Genomic DNA, 18,507 nt, shown 5'->3' on the forward strand with positions numbered 1-18,507 from the left:
GGAATCAAAAGCATCCTAGTTAACAGTTGTTCACGAGTCAGTAGCCAATGAGCAGATGTAATTTGTCCGAGTGCATAGAGGATCTTGGAGTTTATTCTGTGGGTCGTTGAATTCGTGAATTTTTCCTGTCCCTGGCCATAACTCCAAGGTGAAAGCTACGGAGTTTTCCGTGAAATACCTTGACACGAAATGTATTAGCCAGATACAGGCGTTCCTACTCATCATGCTTCACACAGGCGAATATCGTGTCCATGACGTCAGCTGCACATGGACCGCGGAAGGTCCAAGTTCCGTCAGCCCTTTAAAGGGCCCGCCTCGTCAGGGGCGTATCTGTGCTAGCGAGGCTGGACTGGCTGGTGCTTCTAGCGCGGTGTCTCCTCTGGACTGGCGCGCAGTCTTCTCCCAGTGCATCGAGCGGCGACCGTAACATCACACGGCGGAGAAATGAAGATAAAGGGTGTAATGCAGGTCCCTTGTGTGCTTTCAAGAATCTACGCCTAAAAAATTACTCTGAAAACATGCGTTTTTAGCAATTTTAACCGTTCTAAAAATACATACCTATTAAAAACTTAAATCCGAAATCAATAAGTACTTTTCAGCCCTCAGGGAACTTTTAAATGCTTTTCGTGAGCAGACCCCACTCGGATATCTCGAGTAGTTATTTCCTGAGGCTCCGCGCGCCGTGTGTGTGCACGGGTGGGTAGGGGCGCCTTAAGGCCCCCGCCCACCCGGGCACACACACGGTGCGCAGAGCTTCAGGAAAAACAACGCGATTTCAAACTTACTCAAGATATCCGAGTGGGGCCTATCTACGAATAGCATTTAAGAGTTCGCTGAGGACCGAAAAGTACTATTAATTTCGGATCAAGTTTTTAAACTGTATTTTTTAGAAGCGTTAAAATGCCTGAAACGCGTGTTTTCAGAGTAATTTTTAGGCATAAAACAATCAGTACAGATTCTTGAAAGCACTCAAGGGACTTTGCATTACACCTTTATCTTCACTTCTCCGCCGTGTGATGTCACGGTCGCCGCTCGATGCACTGGGAGAAGACTGCGCGCCAGTCCAGAGGAGACACCCCGCTAGAAGCACCAGCGAGCGTCGCGCTTATCATCCCGCCTCGCCAGCACAGATACAGCCCCTGACGAGGCGGGCCCCTTCGCCGGCGCTTTCTGACGTCACGGCTCGGCTGCATGATGAATGGATCCGTCGACAGACGATAAGGAAGCCCGCGTCTCGGTTCCTCCACGCGCCATTAGCGCGCCACTCGATACGTCTCGCTGCTGTCAAACACCGCCAAGGCTCCGGCAGTGCTTTTAAAACACACTTGCTGCTCACGTGGTCTCGTCCGCGCGTGGCCTGACGAGGCTACACCAGGCCTCTGTGCGCTACTCACGCCTTAGCCTCGCGAACTGGGGAGACTCACGTATTCTATAGAGACCGGAAAAAAATTCGTGTATTCATTACACGATATGATAGAATCCAAAAAAACTGTACCTTTATTTTGCTCCTCTGATTGGCACACAATTTTTATCTGAAGGACTTTGAGCCAGTTAAAAACCTTCAACCAAAAAAAGTATCGACTCGCAAGCGTCCCAATTGACAGGTGTCACGAATCAGTAGCCAATGAGCGGGTGGCATTTGCCCGAGTGTGTAGGGGATTGTGGATTCTATCCTAGAGGTCTCTACGGTATTCATCTTTGTGATACTTTGAAGTGGCTTGGCTCCTGGGTTGTAGTCGCGTCCTAGGCGAATATTTCACCCAACGTTTCGGTCGACATTGCAGTCGCCATCATCAGGGAGCAGTTACCTAGTCAGTAGGTAACTGCTCCCTGATGATAGAGACTGCAATGTCGACCGAAACGTCGGTTGTATTATTCGCCAAGGACGCGGCTAAAACCCAGAAGCCAAGCCTACTTCAGACAATGTCCGTGAAAGCCTGCGAACATTATTTTGTGATACGTTAATTATACCTCCACGCTCCTTGTATTTTGACTCACTGTTAATCTAGAGAACTGTGAGGTCAAGTAGTAGGGACTGGAAAAAAAGAATCGCAGTTTTAATGAGTTCCAGGATAGACTCCATGATCCTGTAGGTATTCGGAAAAAATTACACCTTTCTCATTGGTTCATTGGCACCTGTTAACTGAGATGCTCGTGATTCGATACTTCTTTCGTAGTAGGCATATTCATTGGTTCGTAGTTCTTCAGACAAACTGTGGTCCAATCATTTAAAAGCAGCAAAACGTTAAATGCATTTGGATTCTAGCCTACAGAGATCTGAAACGGATGATTTTTTCTGGTCTTTGCCAGTTAGTAGAGTCTGGAAAAATTCGCGCTTTGGATGACCTCTAGGATAGAATCCACAATCCCCTACACACTCAGGCAAACGCCACCTGCTCATTGGCTATTGACTCGTGACACTTGTTAACTGGGACGCTTGCGGTTCGATACTTTTTTGGTTGAAGGTTTTTCACTGGCTCAAAGTCCTTCTGATAAACTGTGAGCTAATCAGAGATGCAAAATAAAGGTACAGTTGTTTAGATTCTATAATATCGTGAAATGAATCCGCGAATTTTTCCGGTCTCTACCAGTTAGAGACCATCAATCAAAGTAGTATCTAATCACTATAGACGCCTCACAAATCAGCAGACAATGAACAATGTGACGTGTATCCTGGAGGTCACTGAACCCTAGAATTGTTCCAGTCCGTACTTATATTCATTCATGGAGTGTGGAACAATCCAAATTAGGGAATAAAAAAATTCTCGGGTTCATTGACCTCCAGGATGGACTCCAGGATCCTCTGCACACTCGGGCAAACCTCGCCTGTTCATTGGCTGCTGACTCGTGAGGCGTCTCTACCGGGTGACTCGTGATTATATACTTCTCTGACTGTCTCTAATTGACCCCAAAATCCTCCAGATTAACATTGACCTACTAGCTGAAGGAGCATAAAGGTATAGTTACTTGAATTTTAAAATATCACGAAATGAATCCTCGAATTTTTCTGTGTTTATGAAAACACAATCGCTAGGGGCATGCATAATTCGCGAAAAGATTCCTAGATCAGCTGAAAGTTGGAACACTGTAGCACATTCACGGGAAAAATTCATGGTTTTGTTTCGCAACAGGATAAAATTAAAATATTTATACCTAGAAGTAATATCAGCTATCGGTAGGGACCGGAAAAATTCGCGAGGTCAATGACCTACAGGATAGACTCCAAGATCCTCTATGCACTCGGACAAATTACATCTGCTCATTGGCTACTGACTCGTGACAACTGTTAACTAGGATGCTTTTGATTCGATACTCCTTTAGTTGAGGATTATTCATTGGCTCTGATTCCTTCAGACAACCTGTGGTCCAATCACTGAAGCAGCAAAAGGTTAAACACATTTGGATTCCAGTATATCGCGAAATTATACCGCGAATTTTTCCGGTCTCTAGCTATTGGCACTCAGTTTACACCTGGCCGACGAGAAACCCTCGACTGAGGAATCACCGAATCACCGTCTCACCATTCAGGCAGCCAGTGAACACATGACATTGGCCCGAGTGTACAAGAGGACTGCGGGGTATATCCGGCCTCTAATCGTGATCTACAGGGGGTACCGCAAGATTAACCATCACGGGCGTGTGTGTGCGGAGGTCGTTGACCACACTCTCTCAGAGGGGACCAAGACATCACGTCTTTCAGGAAGAAGAGACCGTGGTGAAAGGAGGGGTGTGGGGGGGGGGGGGGAAGATGAGAGTTCTCGAGGTCACACGGCGTGTGTGTCGCTGGCCGTATTGATTTCGGATGCTCCCCCATCCGTCGGAGATCTGCAAATTCCCGAGGACAGCTCACCCCCCCCTCCCCTTTCACGCCCCGACCTCCTGGCCACTCTCTCGCGGCGAGCCTGGAAGTGAGTGTTTACTGTCCGGCGGGACATACAGGGTGTCCGTGAAAGTAGTTCCCTGCGACGGGCCAAGCCGTGGAGTTTAAAAAAAAACAAGCATTTATCAGTTGAATAACAAAACCACAAGGGAGCTACAGAATCGATGGAGCCAGTACGGGAGCAGTGGTTAATTTTCCCCACCTCGTCAGGGATGTTATCTGTGTCGGCGAGGCGGGACTGGCTGGTGCTTCTAGCGCGGTGTTTCCTCTGGACTGGCGCGCAGTCTTCTCCCAGTGCATCGAGCGGCGACCGTGACATTACACGGCGGAGAAATGAAGATAAAGGTGTAATGTAAGTCCCTTAAATGCTTTCGAGAATCTGCACTGGGTGTTTCACGTCTAAAAAAAATAACTCCGAAAACGCGTGAAGAGATAAACTGATAAACAAAATCATCGCTTTTTCAATCACAAAATATTTCTGGAAGCGAACCACACGCACAGTTTCTGCGCCCGCCGCTACAATTCGCTGCCTGAATCGTGAACGTTGCTGGCCACTATTACGCGCGGATGTCAACACTAAACAGACCGATTTAAAAAAAAAAACTGGTTGAACCGGTTCCGATAAAAGCAAAAAAAAAAAAAAATCCTTCAGCCAATCTTTGTACCTGATTTTCGACCAAGAATTATATTAAATTACTGCCCACATCGATCAAATTCGCCAAACAGTTAATACTAAAAAGTTTCCGCACACATTATAAGTTATGATTCTATCTCATTACTAGAATATTAACCCGAAACATTTCAAAACAAGTATAACAACTCTAAGTATATGTTTGTATATTTGTTTTTGCTTAAACGAACGACTGCTATCAGTCTGTAAATACTTCATACAAACAAACTTTAACATTATTGAGCTGATTCAACATTATAAATACATAATATTATATTATTATGTTATTAAAAAGGTAAATTATTTTCCCGGCAATGAGAACTAAACCACGCTTAAAATTCGCCCCTGCGATGTATAAGCGGGCTCTACCGAGCTTGTAGGTGTCTTGCAAGGAGAATATGTATTATTATCATTCTAATGCCAGTTTTTTTTTTAAGTATTTTCAAACTTGTAATTATTTTTACTAAAACTATTTAAGTTAACGAAATATATTCCAAGGTAGTTTCACTGTCATGATGTGTTATTTGGCACACCAATACGTTTGGTATGTCCCCTAATGTTTCGAAAGAGAATGTAAACACGAGTTTATGTCGCTACACGTGGGTCCGCCATCTTGAAAACTTCGGCACCGTGGTTACACATTTCCGTTCGCTCGAATTCCGTTCCATTCACGAAATAATCACTCCTGCCAAATGCCGTACAACGAGAGCTGAGATGATTACATATCAGTAAAGACCGGAAATATTCGTGGTTTCATTTCGCGATATGCTACAATCCGAATGTGTTTAACCTTTCGCTGCTTCAGTGATTGGACCACAGGTTGTCTGAAGGAATCACAGCCAATGAATAATCCTCAACGAAAGAAGTATCGAATCAAAAAAAACATTCTAGTTATCGGTGTCACGAGTCAGTAGCCAAGGAGCAGATGTAATTTGTCCGAGTGCATAGAGGATCTTGGAGTCTATCCTGTAGGTCACTGAATTCGCGAATTTTTCCGGTCCCTACACATCAGTAATAAATAGTTATGGTCTGAAGTTGGTACAGCTGCTGTGTGCCCTATCGGCCTGCGTATCTTCCTATCAACTTCCACAAATAAGATTTATTTTCGTAATTTTGCTGCAACTTTGTTCGTGAGAGCAATTCTAAGGACTTTATTTAAATCTAAATAAAAGCAGAACGTCAGTTTAAAAAGCTTTGAAGCTCAACTTGTCTCTCCGCAAGTCCAACTGCCTCAAGTGTTCGCGGTCTACTTTATTGTGATCGCGGCTTTATCCCGGGGTCCCTAACAAGAGTTTTGTGACGTCACAAGTGCACTTTATTCTCGGAGGGAATCTCTCTCCCCCCCCCCCCACCCCTCCTTAAGCATCTTCCTCTCCAGCTTCTGAATCGGGCCAAACGGTTTTTCTCCTTTCATTCCGCAAGCCCGCGACTTTCATTGCTGCGGCTCTTCCTGTGTTCCGTGCCCGGGATTCGTTATACAAGACGTGCCCGGAGTGGAAGCCCGTGGATTGGCGGGGAGAGAGAACAGACGAGGAAGCACATTGGCCAAGGGCTGCCTTTCAGAGACTATAGAACAGATTGAACTTAAAAAAAAAAAAAAATAGGTCCATTATTTTGTAGGAAACAGCGTGTCCTTACACTGTAACGTTTTGTTTTTTGACGTGACAACGTCTTATAAATTTATGAAAGCCGGACAGCACGAACGAAAAAGCATGGCTCATTGTCACGTTCCGCCTGAGCCGAGCGTGCAAGAACCGGCCAATCACCGTGCGCGAGAAAATCTTCTATAATATCAAACAGGTTAAGGCGGGCTTTTTTTAACTAATTATCTGTGATTATATTTAAAACAAATTAATTAAATTAAATTAGCAAAAACTGGAAAATAATATTTGAAAATTAAAAAAAAAGTATGCAATATTTCATCAATGTTTTGTTATGACGTTGTCACGTAAAATTATCGTCCGTAAACCGACTTTACAGACAAACCCCCCCCCCCCCCCTTTTCTTTTTGTAAATGTGTTGCAGATGTGTATTTGCCTGGAGTACACTCCACTTGCCCTAAAGTCATTAGACCTAAAATGAATTTCGGCTGAATGCCTGTTAGGTCGAATGACTTTTAGGGCAACTGACTTTTAGGCCAAGTGATTTTTAGGTCAAGTGACGTTTAGGAGATATGACTTTTAGGGCAAATGACTTTTAGGTCAAATGACTGAAGGCTTATTTTAAATTTTAGGTCAAGTGACGTTTAGGAGATATGAAATTTAGGTCAAATGACGCCCACCGTTTGCCTGTCCTCAAAGTTCTCCCTTCCTCCCCGACACGTGGCTGCTTAGCCCCTTGACGGCATACTTCCCGTCACACTCGGGGGCTTCGCAGGTTGCCTGCCTGCCAGGCGAGCCGACACGGAGCTTGTCACGTGATAGGGAGCGAGAACTCCTCGTTGGTTCTGGGCGCCGAAGGTATGCCTGAGCTCCCGGGCATGAACGCCCCTCTGTGGGCACAAACCCAGGAGCCCAAACATGGCTGGATCTTTCTGCCCCGCCCGACTCTTCCTACCTGGACCTTTTTTCTCCTTGTCCAGAGAAACCTGCTTGCTAGGGGCATGCATAGAGACCTGAAAAATTCACGGGATTAATTTCGTGTTATGCTAAAATTCAAATAATTATACCTTAGTGCTGCTTCTGTCATTGGTCCACTGTTAATCTGGAGGACTGAGGGCCAATTAGAGACCCTCACTCATAGAAGTGTCGAATCACAGGCCACCCAGTCGAGACGACTCACAAGTCAGCAGCCAATGAACAGTTGGCATTTGCCCCGAGTGTTTAGAGGACATTGGAGTCTATCCTGGAGGTTATTGAACCCGCGAAAGTTTCCGGTGTATAGGTATGCATTTTTCACGAAAAAAATTCCGAGTCTAGCTGAAAGTTAAAACCCTATAGCATCCTCTGTGTTCAGTGATTGGGTAAGTTTCTTTCAGGCATACGTGGAGTGTCACAACACCAATCAAAATAATTCAGTGCGAAAGGAAAATTCATCCTGAGTGGCCCGGTCGAATAAGGCAATGGCTTCTATCGCAGGTAGTCGCCAATAACAAGGAAGAAACCGCTGGTTTGCGTATACCTTGTTGCAGTCTAATAGGCGTTCAGATTTTGTTCGCGAAAAATGCCTGCCCCTCCTGCTTGCTTGAATGCATGTAATTGATCCCCGTAGAGTGAACCCCAGGATATTCCCTGGCACATTTCAGCTAGCTTCAAGCTAAGGCGACCAATGGGGTTTCGCCATTGCCACGACTGGCCAATAAACCCAAGTAAAGCTTAGGACGCATGTGATCTATAATACTATATACAGAACAATAGGTCCATGCCAAATATCGCGTAAGGATTCCGAGACTAGTTATAAATTAAAATACTGCAGCATCGTCTATGCTTCATGATTGGGTGAATTTCTCCCAGGAGCATGTCAATTGTTCAAACACCAATCACAGTAACCCAGTGAAGAAGCAAACTCGTCATGAGTGGCTCAGGTCAAACAAGGCAACGACTTCTCTCGCAGACGGCCGTCAATCACAAGGAAGAAACCGCTGGTGCGGGTATACCTTGTTGCAGTCTAGAAGGCGGTCAGATTTGTTCACGAAAAATGTCTGCCTCTAAGAATACATCTAAATTCGACCGACAAACTTTGGTTGCAAGTTCATTACGACAAAATAAGTTGAAAACATCTTTACGCCTTCAAAGACGTACGCCAGCCTTATAGAGCACTTTATACCATAAGTTGTATAGAAGTTGTCAACTTATTTTGTCGTAATGAACCTGCAGTCGAAATTTGTCGGTGGATTTCAGACTCAATTTGTATACATACTGCGAGGGGTTTTCTTCAGGCAGCGAATCACGAGAGACCTTCTTCCTATTTGCTCATGTGTTTAGCCAATCATGGAAGAGCTTCCTTGCCACTGGCTTTTAAATCAGCCAAACCATGTTGGGGCCTCTCTTATAATTGGCTGTGTGAACCTCAGTTAATTACTCGACCATATGTTTCATGTGATTCCAGAACATGTAGGTATATGTATAGCTGTGTTATAATTAACAGACGGTATCAAAAAAAATTAAAATGTTTTAAAATATAAAATATAAGCAGTATAAACAGTAGAAGGATTAGAATTTGTTATAGTAGTAGTAGATGTATAAGTAGCAGTAGTAATATTAGTAGCTGAAGTAGTAGAACTTGCCATAGCAGTAGTATCAGTAGAAGTATTAATAAAAGCAGTATCAGTTAGAATCAGTAGCAGCAATGTTAATAGAAGTAGAGGTATTATTAGAAGCAGTAACAGTAGAAGTATTAGTGGTAGCAGTATCAGTAGTAGCAGCAGTAGTATCAGTAGAAGCAGCAGTAGTATCAGTAGTAGCAGCAGTATCAGCAGAAGTATCAGCAGCAGTATCAGTATCAGCAGTATCAGCAGTAGTAGCAGCAGTAGTAGCATCAGTATCAGCAGTAGTAGCAGTAGTATTAGCAGTATCAGTAGTAGCAACACTATCAGCAGTAGTAGCAGTATCAGCAGCAGTAGTATCAGTAGTAGCAGCAGTATCAGTAGTAGTAGCAGTAGTAGCAGCAGTAGTATCAGTAGTAGCAGCAGTAGCAGTAATAGTAGCAGTATATGTAGCATTAGTAGCAGCACTATCAGCAGTAGTAAGAGCAGTAGTAGCAGTATCAGTAGCAGCAGTAGTAGTACTAATAGCAGTATCATCAGCAGTATCAGCAGTATCAGCATTAGTAAAAGCAGTATCAGTATCAGCAGTATCAGTAGCAGCAGTATCAGTACTAGCAGCAGTATCAGCAGTAGCAGCAGTATCAGCAACAGTATCAGCAGCAGTGTTAGTATCAGTAGCAGTAGCAGCAGCAGTATCAGCAGTAGGAGCAGTATCAGTAATAGTAATAGTAGCAGTATCAGCAGTATCAGCAGTAGCAGTAGTATCAGCAGCAGTAGCAGCAGTAGCAGCAGTAGTATCAGTAGTAGCAGCAGTATCAGTATCAGCAGTATCAGCAGCAGTGTTAGTATCAGTAGAAGTAGCAGCAGCAGTATCAGCAGTAGGAGCAGTATCAGTAATAGTAATAGTAGCAGTATCAGCAGTATCAGCAGTAGCAGTAGTATCAGCAGCAGTAGCAGCAGTAGCAGCAGTAGTATCAGTAGTAGCAGCAGTATCAGTATCAGCAGTATCAGCAGCAGGCAGCCGGGAGCCACTCACCCTGAGGGTGGACGAGAACCTCCGGAGGCCGGTCCTCAGCCTGGCCGGGATGGACGCCTGCTCCGCGGACCGCGACATCTGCAACAACAGTCGAGGCTGGGAGCACCAGGACAACACCCCCGGCCCGTGTCTCCCTGCTGGCCTCTAGGCAGCCGACAACCTCTCATTGTAATCAGAGACCGGAAAAATTCGCGGGTTCATTTCACGAAATGACAGAATCAAAACAACTGTATCTTTATATTGCTTCTCTGACTGGCTCACAGTTTACCTGAAGGACTTTGAACCAATGAAAAACCCTTCAACCAAAAAAAGTATCGAATCGCAAGCGTCCCAGTTGACAGGTGTCGCGAGTCAGTAGCCAATGAGCAGGTGGCATTTGCCCGAGTGTGTAGGGGATTGTGGATTCTATCCTAGAGGTCATCCAAAGCGCGAATTTTTCCAGTCCCTAATTATAATAATGTTCGCAGGCTTTCACGGCCATTGTCTGGAGTAGCTTGGCTTCCGGGTTGTAGCCGCGTGTCCTAGGCGAGTAATTCACCGACGTTTCTGGTCGACATTGCAGTCGCCATCATCAGGGAGCAGTTACCTACTGGTCACACACACACTTGCATTGCACCACACGTTCAGAGGACCAATTACACAGAAACCTTGAGGACGCGTGGATGTAAATCCGACAAATGGTTTCAGAAGCCAATGAGAAGAGAGTAACAGTAGGTAACTGCTCCCTGATGATGGCGACTTCAAATGTCGACCAGAAACGTCGGTTGGATTATTCGCCAAGGACGCGGCTACAACCCGGAAGCCAAGCTACTTCAATCTCAAATTAATTTCACACTCAGAAACAAACATACGGAGATACAACCAAAGATGCAGTGGAATTGTTCAACCTGCATCAGTGGACATGTATGATTCGCGTTGTTATCAGACAGCCTCGACTGCATATACGCCTTCTCACTGGAGCACAGGCTACTTGATAAAGCCCTGAAGAACTATAAACCACTGACAAACACCTAAATATCATATTACCGAATCAAGTGCGACCAGGAGAGGAAGATAACTGTGGAAGCGGCCAATGAACACACACTATTGTCTTGGTTACGCACATGTTAGTGGAGTTCAGTCTGGCTCCAGAAACTAAAGCCAATATTTCAGGTCTCATTTATATAATAACGCTTCTATTGTGAATTTATAGAGAGCTAGACAATTCAGGAAGTCATTTCGCGATAGGTTAGAGTCCAAATACATTTACCTTTTTAGCTGCTTCATCGATTGGGCCACAGTTTATCTGAAGGACTTTGGCCCAATGAAAAACCTTCAACAAGCGAAGTATCGAATCAATCCGCTCGAGTGCATAGAGGATCATGTAATCTATCCTATAGGTAGGGGCAGGAAATTTTCGCGAAAAAATCTGAACGCCTACTAGACTGCAACAAGGTATACCCACACCAGCAGTTTCTTCCTTGTGATTGGCGGCCGTCTGCGAGAGAAGTTGTTGCCTTGTTTGCACGAGCCACTAAGGACGAGTTTGCTTCCACACTGAATTAGTGTGATTGGTTGTTGTAACAATCGACATGCACCTCAAAGTAACTCACCCGATCACGAAACACAGACGATGCTGCAGTGTTTTAACTTCCAGCTTCTCTCGGGATCTTTTAGCGAAATTTTCATGGCCCTATCGATAGGTCATTGAAAACGCGAATTTTATGCCTTCTCTATGAATTTCTTTGCACCTTGAAATTTCCTCAATCAAATTGAGGGGATATGTCATATTTGTATAATTTTGTTTATTTATTAGCCTATATTGTATGAATAAAAATTATTACTAAAAATTAAAATAAATTAAGTGTTCAAGTATGGAAACCAAGGACAATAAAAGAGCTGCAGAAGTTGTAATGTTTGACTCCACGATAGTAGCGGCTCCAGTCTCTGCCTTAAGTATTCGCCATAAGTATATTAGTACTTAGTCCCTTAAAGCGACATCATAAGGGCTGTCGTAACTGGAAGTGAAGTATGCAAGTACGCAAGTAAACTAATCTGTGTACTTCTCGCGTCCTTCTTGTTAGAATACACGTCGGCATTTTGATGAAACATTTAATTGATTTAAAAACTCGCAAAAAAATTTTCATATTATATTTTACTGGTATCAATAAATGTAATGACAAAATTAATATTTAAACATGTTTGTAACAAAGTTTTAACAAATACGTGCTCGTTCACGCCGATCGCACCTACAAAACAAAGGCGAAATAAAGTGAATTATAAATTCGTGTACCAGCAGTGAAGGTTTATAAATAGAGACAGGAAAAATTCGCGGGTTCAATGACCTCCAGGATAGACTCCAATATCCTCTACACACTCGGGCAAATGCCACCTGTTCATTGGCTGCTGACTTGTGAGTCGTCTCGACTGGGTGGCCTGTGATTCGACACTTCTATGAGTGAGGGTCTCTAATTGGCCCTCAGTCCTCCAGATTAACAGTGAACCAATGACAGAAGCAGCACTAAGGTATAATTATTTGAATTTCAGCATAACACGAAATGAACCCGCGAATTTTTCAGGTTTCTATTAATAAAGGAATAATTTCATCTAAACCATTTTGTTATTTACACTGTACACTTTTTTTTCTAGATGGAACATTAATATTCATGTGAGATTAAATTTACATGAAAAACAAATGTGTCATTACAAAATAGTATACGCAGTTATATTGGGTTCGCATTCTTATACCGGAAATCCAATAGTTAAAGTTATTTGTAAACCGTTCCCTGGATAGCTTTCCAGTTGAGACCGGAAAAATTCGCGGTTTCATTTCGCAATAGGCTAGAATCCAAATGTGTTTAACTTTTTGCTGCTTCAGTGATTGGATTACAGGTTGTCTGAAGGACTCTCAGCCAATGAATAATCCTCAACGAAATAAGTATCGAATCAAAAGCATTTTAGTTAATAGTTGTCACGAGTCAGTAGCCAATGAGCAGATGTAATTTGTCCGAGTGCATAGAGGATCTTGGAGTCTAACCTGTAGGTCACTGAATTCGCGAATATTCCGGTCCCTACTTTCCAGTATCAACTTCTCGCATTAATGAGCATAATAAAACAAAATAAAATGAAAATATTGAATATTCGATTATCTTCTCCGTGGTTTTAAAAAAAAAATGCTTTAATGAAACATCAATTAAAATATAAAATTACGCGACATTTTTTCTTTTAAAATAATCAATATTATCTCGAATAACGAGCCATGTGTTGTAAAAAGTTACAATATATATCTTTAGTTTTACACACTATTTCGTAGCAACGGGTTTTCAAAGGAATCTTTTGGAAAGTAAGTGAAAAAAATTTTTCTGTATAGTTTCTCGCTTCAAATTTCGGGCGCAAGACGACAACGCCACGCAGAAAAAGACCCATTATTGAGCGGACCTTTTTTTTATGTCGCCGTAATCTATCAACCCCGCCCTTCTACCATCATCCTCCCCTCCTCTTTTTTTTATGGGGAAATCAGGTTAGAGGTCGGGATGCGTTAGGATCAGATTAACAAAATGGAGGGGGGACGGTCTTCTTTGCTGGAGGATGATATACGTCGGGGCAGGAATTTTTTTTTCTTCGCGTCATGTTGGATGACTGCAGCGACCCGGCCGGCGGTTCTGCTGAGCGACAGAGCTTCGGAAAAAACCCGCGGATTATTTTCGTGTCATGCTAGAATTAAAATAATTTTACACATTTGTGCTTTTCTTGCCGCCATGTTCGCTGTTAATCTGGAGGACTGTAGACCAATTAGTAGGGACCGGAAAAATTCGCGGGTTCAATGACCTCTAGGATGAACTTTATAGTTCTACGTACACTCGTTCAAATGTCGCCCTCTCATTGGCTGCTGTCTTGCGAAGGTGTCCCAACGCAGCGGCCTGTGATTCTGACACAGCTTCGGTCGAGTGTGTCTCACTGGCCCGGAGTCGTCCAGGGGAGTTGTGAGCCAATAGCAGAGGCAGCGCTGAGGTGTAACTATATGAATTTCAGGCTGTCGTGAAATGAATACGCGAATTTTTCCGGTCTATACTCATGAGAGACCGTCAATCACGAGTCACCCAGTAGAGACGCCTCACGAGTCAGCAGCCAATGAACAGGTGAGGTTTTCCCGAGTGTGCACAGGATCATGGAGTCCATACTGGAGGAATTGTGCCAGTCCCTACGTTTCATCAATAACCAGATACCTGAAAATTTCGCGATTTCAACGACATACAGGATATACTCCATGATCTTCTATGCACTCTGGAAAATTCCATCGGCTCATTGGCTACTGACTCGTGACAAGTGTTAACTAAGATGCTCGTGATTCGATACTTCGTTTGTTGAAGGTTTTTTTTTTTTTTTCATTGGCCCCGAGTCCTAAAGGTAAAAAGTTGTCCAATCACCGATGCAGCAAAACGGCAAACGTATTTGGATTCTAGCCTATCGCGAAATATATCCGCGAATTTTCCATGTCCCTAACCATAACTCTTAAGAACTACAGTGTTTTGAAAGGATATCTTTACGCGAAACGGTTGTCGAGGAATATGGTATGTCCATAAAATAATTTCCCAGTTGTAAATTTCAATAGTATCCACTGTAAGAGGTGTAGTGTGTTGGTTCAAGGTCACAATCAAAGAGTAACTCAAACAGTTTTAGATAAGCGGATGCGCGAGCACTGCTTTGTTGTTTTCTCGCTCGCAGCGCCATCTACGACAAAATGACGACTCCTGAGTGTAATTAGCAGAGGGTGAAATTGTAAACTTTATTTGGCAACAGAATGGAGCCCCTCCCCATTGGAATCTCTTTGTACAAGAGTGGTTGAACGTGAAAGTCCCTGGCCGTTGGATTGGTCGTAATGGTCGAGACGTCAGAGCTATTTTTCGCTGGCCTCCACGTTCACCTGACATAACGCCATGCGATGGGGCTTTATAACAGATCGTGTCTACGTTCCGCCACTACCTAATGATCTGCCAGAGTTGAGACACGGAATTGAAGAGGCTATTGCTTCCATTACTCCAGACGTGTTAACCAAAGTGTGGGAAGAATTGGACTTTAGGTATAAATAAAAGGTGCACATATTGAACATTTGTAAGGAAAGCTATTTCAGTTTAACTTATATTTGATGTGTGATTCGTTGTAAATAGTCTAAATCAAACTGTTATAATTAGAGACCGGAAAAATTCGCTGTTTCATTTCGCGATATGCTAGAATCCAAATGTGTTTAACCTTTCGCTGCTTCAGTGATTGGACCACAGGTTGTCTGAAGGAATCAGAGCCAATGAATAATCCTCAACTAAAGGAGTATCGAATCAAAAGCATCCTAGTTAATAGTTGTTCACGAGTCAGTGGCCAATGAGCGGATGTAATTTGTCCGAGTGAACAGAGGATCTTGGAGTCCATCCTGTAGGTCATTGAATTCGCGAATTTTTCCTGTCTCTGGTTATAATATACAATTGAAAATAGGTCACTGTCTCTTAACTCGTCATCAATGGAACCGAAAACGAAACGGTATTTTTTCGCCGTTACAAAAGAGCGCGATGTTTGTTGCTCGGCGGAGAGAGGGAGGGCGGATGTTTTCAGGCCGGACGGCAGCGCCGACCGGCGGCCTTGGCTCCGGAGTGCGCATAAGGGCAGGCGCTACGCCGCTTCCGGCGGCCGAGCATGGGCCGCCGCCGTCAGCCGTCGAGCTCAGAGGAGCTACCGTCCCGCGTTCCTGCTTTCTCCGAGCTGCTTCAGGCTTCAAGCTGCTTCCCTATCGTCCTCACTCCCAGTGACGTCGGAACAGGGGGGGCAGCAGGAGCGAGTCGCCCCCATGCTGTTATGCATGGGGGGGGGGGCGAGAGTAGCATTTCGCCCCCCTCCTTTCCCCAGGATAAATGTTTGGTCCTAGTAGTATTTTTCTCAACCAGTAGTTACAAACGTTGCATTGGTGATCACATTGATTAGAAAATCAAATTTATGATTGTCAATATACTGTAAAATGAACGCGAATTCCTAGATGGTATTTTATTTAAATTGTACTACATCTACTGTCAGAGTAGTATTTAATACATACTACGTCATCAAATTCTTGGAATGTGTATATTTAATATTTTGGTTCGGAAACTCATTAAATAGCACAATTTTGCATCTAAAATTCCAATATATCCCTGCAAAAAATTATCCTGAACAGAACCGTCACCCTGGTGATAGGGTGTTGTGAATAATAAATATAATTAAATAAAAAATATAAATAAAAAAGATAAATAAAAAAATAATTAATCTCTTTATTGTTAATCATGTGAAACATAATAATTTTTATTTTCATTGTAGTGCATGATTAGATCGGTAATTAGTTTGGTTTGTAGCATTTCGGGTTCTTCTACCTAAATTGATTCGTTTAATAGGAGGCATATCTATATTATAGATTATTTTGTCACATGCAATAATTAGCGATCATAGGTAAATAAACACTGCACAAAACACTATATAGGTAAGAATTTTTTTCGTGTTTAAGTTGACAAAAGCAAACTCATTAGGGTAGTTAACCTAAAATCCAAGAAAAAAAATCACTGACATTGACAGTTTGTTGTTGTTTCAATTTTTTATTTTATATGACTTGGAGTCAAATTAAACTATTCGATTTCGGTTTTTTTTTTATCTGTGCTCCAACGCACACTGTTATGATAGATATGATTGAACTTTGTACAGAGGTAATAAAGTGCACATTGACTCTTTGACGTTAGGAACATACCTACATTGTTTAAACAACAATGAGTGCTTGTTTTAATTAGAAAACTTATTTATGGGAAAAAGAAAAGGGCTGGTTTTAGGGTTTTCCCGGCAATTATTCGAATTTTTCTCGCCGTTAAAACCATCTTTGATCTTCAACGAACATTTAAAAAAAAAAAAATAAAATAATTGGCCAAATTGGTCCAGGCGTTGTTGAGTTATGCGCTTACCAACACATTTTGCGATTCATTTTTATATTATAGAAGATAAACAAAAAAATAGTCGCACCTGTGTTTCCGTACCATGTGCGTCTCTGCCTGAGGACGGGAGCAGATAGCAGTTCCCGAAACGTCGCTTGTTTCTGTTTAGGTAAAACTATTGTATTTGTTTGTTTTTTCATTTTGTCATGTTTTTTGTCTCGCTTCAACTGTTGTGCTGAATTATTTTGGGTTTCAAAATTTTTGTGTTGTCATCATTTGTGGGGATTTTTTTCGTTCTCTTAGTACATTTTTCTTTGTTTTTTCTTTGTTTGCTGACCATATTCCTGTTTCGGAATATTTTGTGGTGTTCATATCCTTGTTGACAACAGCAATTGTTTGCTTAATTTTGTGTGTTTTTTGTATCTTTTTTTGAGTATTTTTATTTTTATTTTTATTTATTTATTTTATTTATTAGTTTTTCTTCAACAGAAAAAGTTCTTAGCAATGGCGTATGTCCAAAAACTTACATCAAGTCATGCACTCCCATTGCACAAATCTTTTAAAGTTAATTTATATAGCTCTGGAATGTATATAAAATGAACTACAAGTTTCTCCCACCCTACCCTTCTTATAGGGTGCACATGTTGGAAGTGAATGTGAGAATGCCGGCCGCAAGGTCGGAATAATCTGTGCCGGAAAGCGGTCGAAAAGAGTTCCGAAATCACCTGCATCAATGCTGATGGTCACCATCTTCCTGATATGATCTTCAGAGCTCGATAATTTAAAAAAAAAAAAAAAATGTGGATGCATACTGATTCCAATAAAATAAATCTCATTTCTGTAAGTTGCTCCGTTTTTTTTATGTTTTTTTTTTTTTACATATTTATCCTTCAAAACCGGTACACACCTTTCGCCTTATTCCGTATTTAGAAGGCCGGTGATCTCGGAGCTTGTTGGTGAGGGAGGAGGGGGGGGGGGGTTTTGGGAGTGAGGGGAAAGAGTATCAGAGGACGTAATGCATAGCAATATCGGGACATGATCAACGGCAGAGACCCAGGAAGCAATACGAACGGGCCTTTTGCATGCGCTGCGCTGATCGCCACGTGTTTCCCCTTTGCAATCGGGTCTCGGAGAATTTCATTGGCTGCGGGTAAGCCCTTCTCGAGAGACTGACAACTACACTGGATAACAAAAGAAAATATTAGTCTTTTAGTACTCGCCAGAGATGAATTCTTGTGTTGCAAATAATTACATCTAGGCAGAATTCTTCAAAATTCTTCCATCATAAAATCCGTTAATTTTATTTTCCGATGATTTTATTTTACAATCCCTAAAAAAAAGTAAATTTTATGTGTAAACATTGTTTTGAATTTATTTGAATTTGATTTATAAATTGTAATTTGATTTATAAATTATATAAATTTTGTGATTTAATTTTGTAACAGTCTGGTTAATACAAACCTCATTAATGCAATATGTTGAAAACCCGTGTGAAACTTATGGGCTGAATTGCTTTCCAACTAAGTAAATTTCTTGACGCGAATTACAAGTAGTTTCCACACCCGCCACTAGAATTCGCTGCCGGAGCAGCTACGTCGACAGTCGAATCATTCTATTTTGCAGAGATAAATTTTAAACTATATTACGAAACGGCTTCTATAAAAGCGAAAAGACTTGAAAAAAAAGATTCTAAACCCCGGCTTTGTGCCTGATTTTCGACAAGAAATTTAGGTAAAAGAATTGCTCATCTTGATAAAAATTCACTAAACAGTTAATAAATTAAAAACCTTCCCTTTGTCTTTG

General features: G+C 42.3%; 1 protein-coding gene across 2 annotated transcripts in view; it reads right to left on the reverse strand.

The window, feature by feature from the left end:
- LOC134540714 (cyclic nucleotide-gated cation channel subunit A) overlaps positions 1 to 18,507 on the reverse strand; it is a 153,298-nt gene that overhangs the window by 50,076 nt on the left and 84,715 nt on the right. For both annotated transcript variants that reach the window (XM_063383599.1, XM_063383600.1), the window contains one exon: positions 9,791 to 9,868. In XM_063383599.1, the coding sequence (XP_063239669.1) occupies positions 9,791 to 9,868 (78 nt within the window). The remainder of the gene's footprint in view (positions 1 to 9,790; positions 9,869 to 18,507) is intronic.

This window comes from Bacillus rossius, chromosome 17 (genome assembly GCF_032445375.1).
Source record: "Bacillus rossius redtenbacheri isolate Brsri chromosome 17, Brsri_v3, whole genome shotgun sequence".
Lineage (NCBI taxonomy): Eukaryota > Metazoa > Arthropoda > Insecta > Phasmatodea > Bacillidae > Bacillus > Bacillus rossius.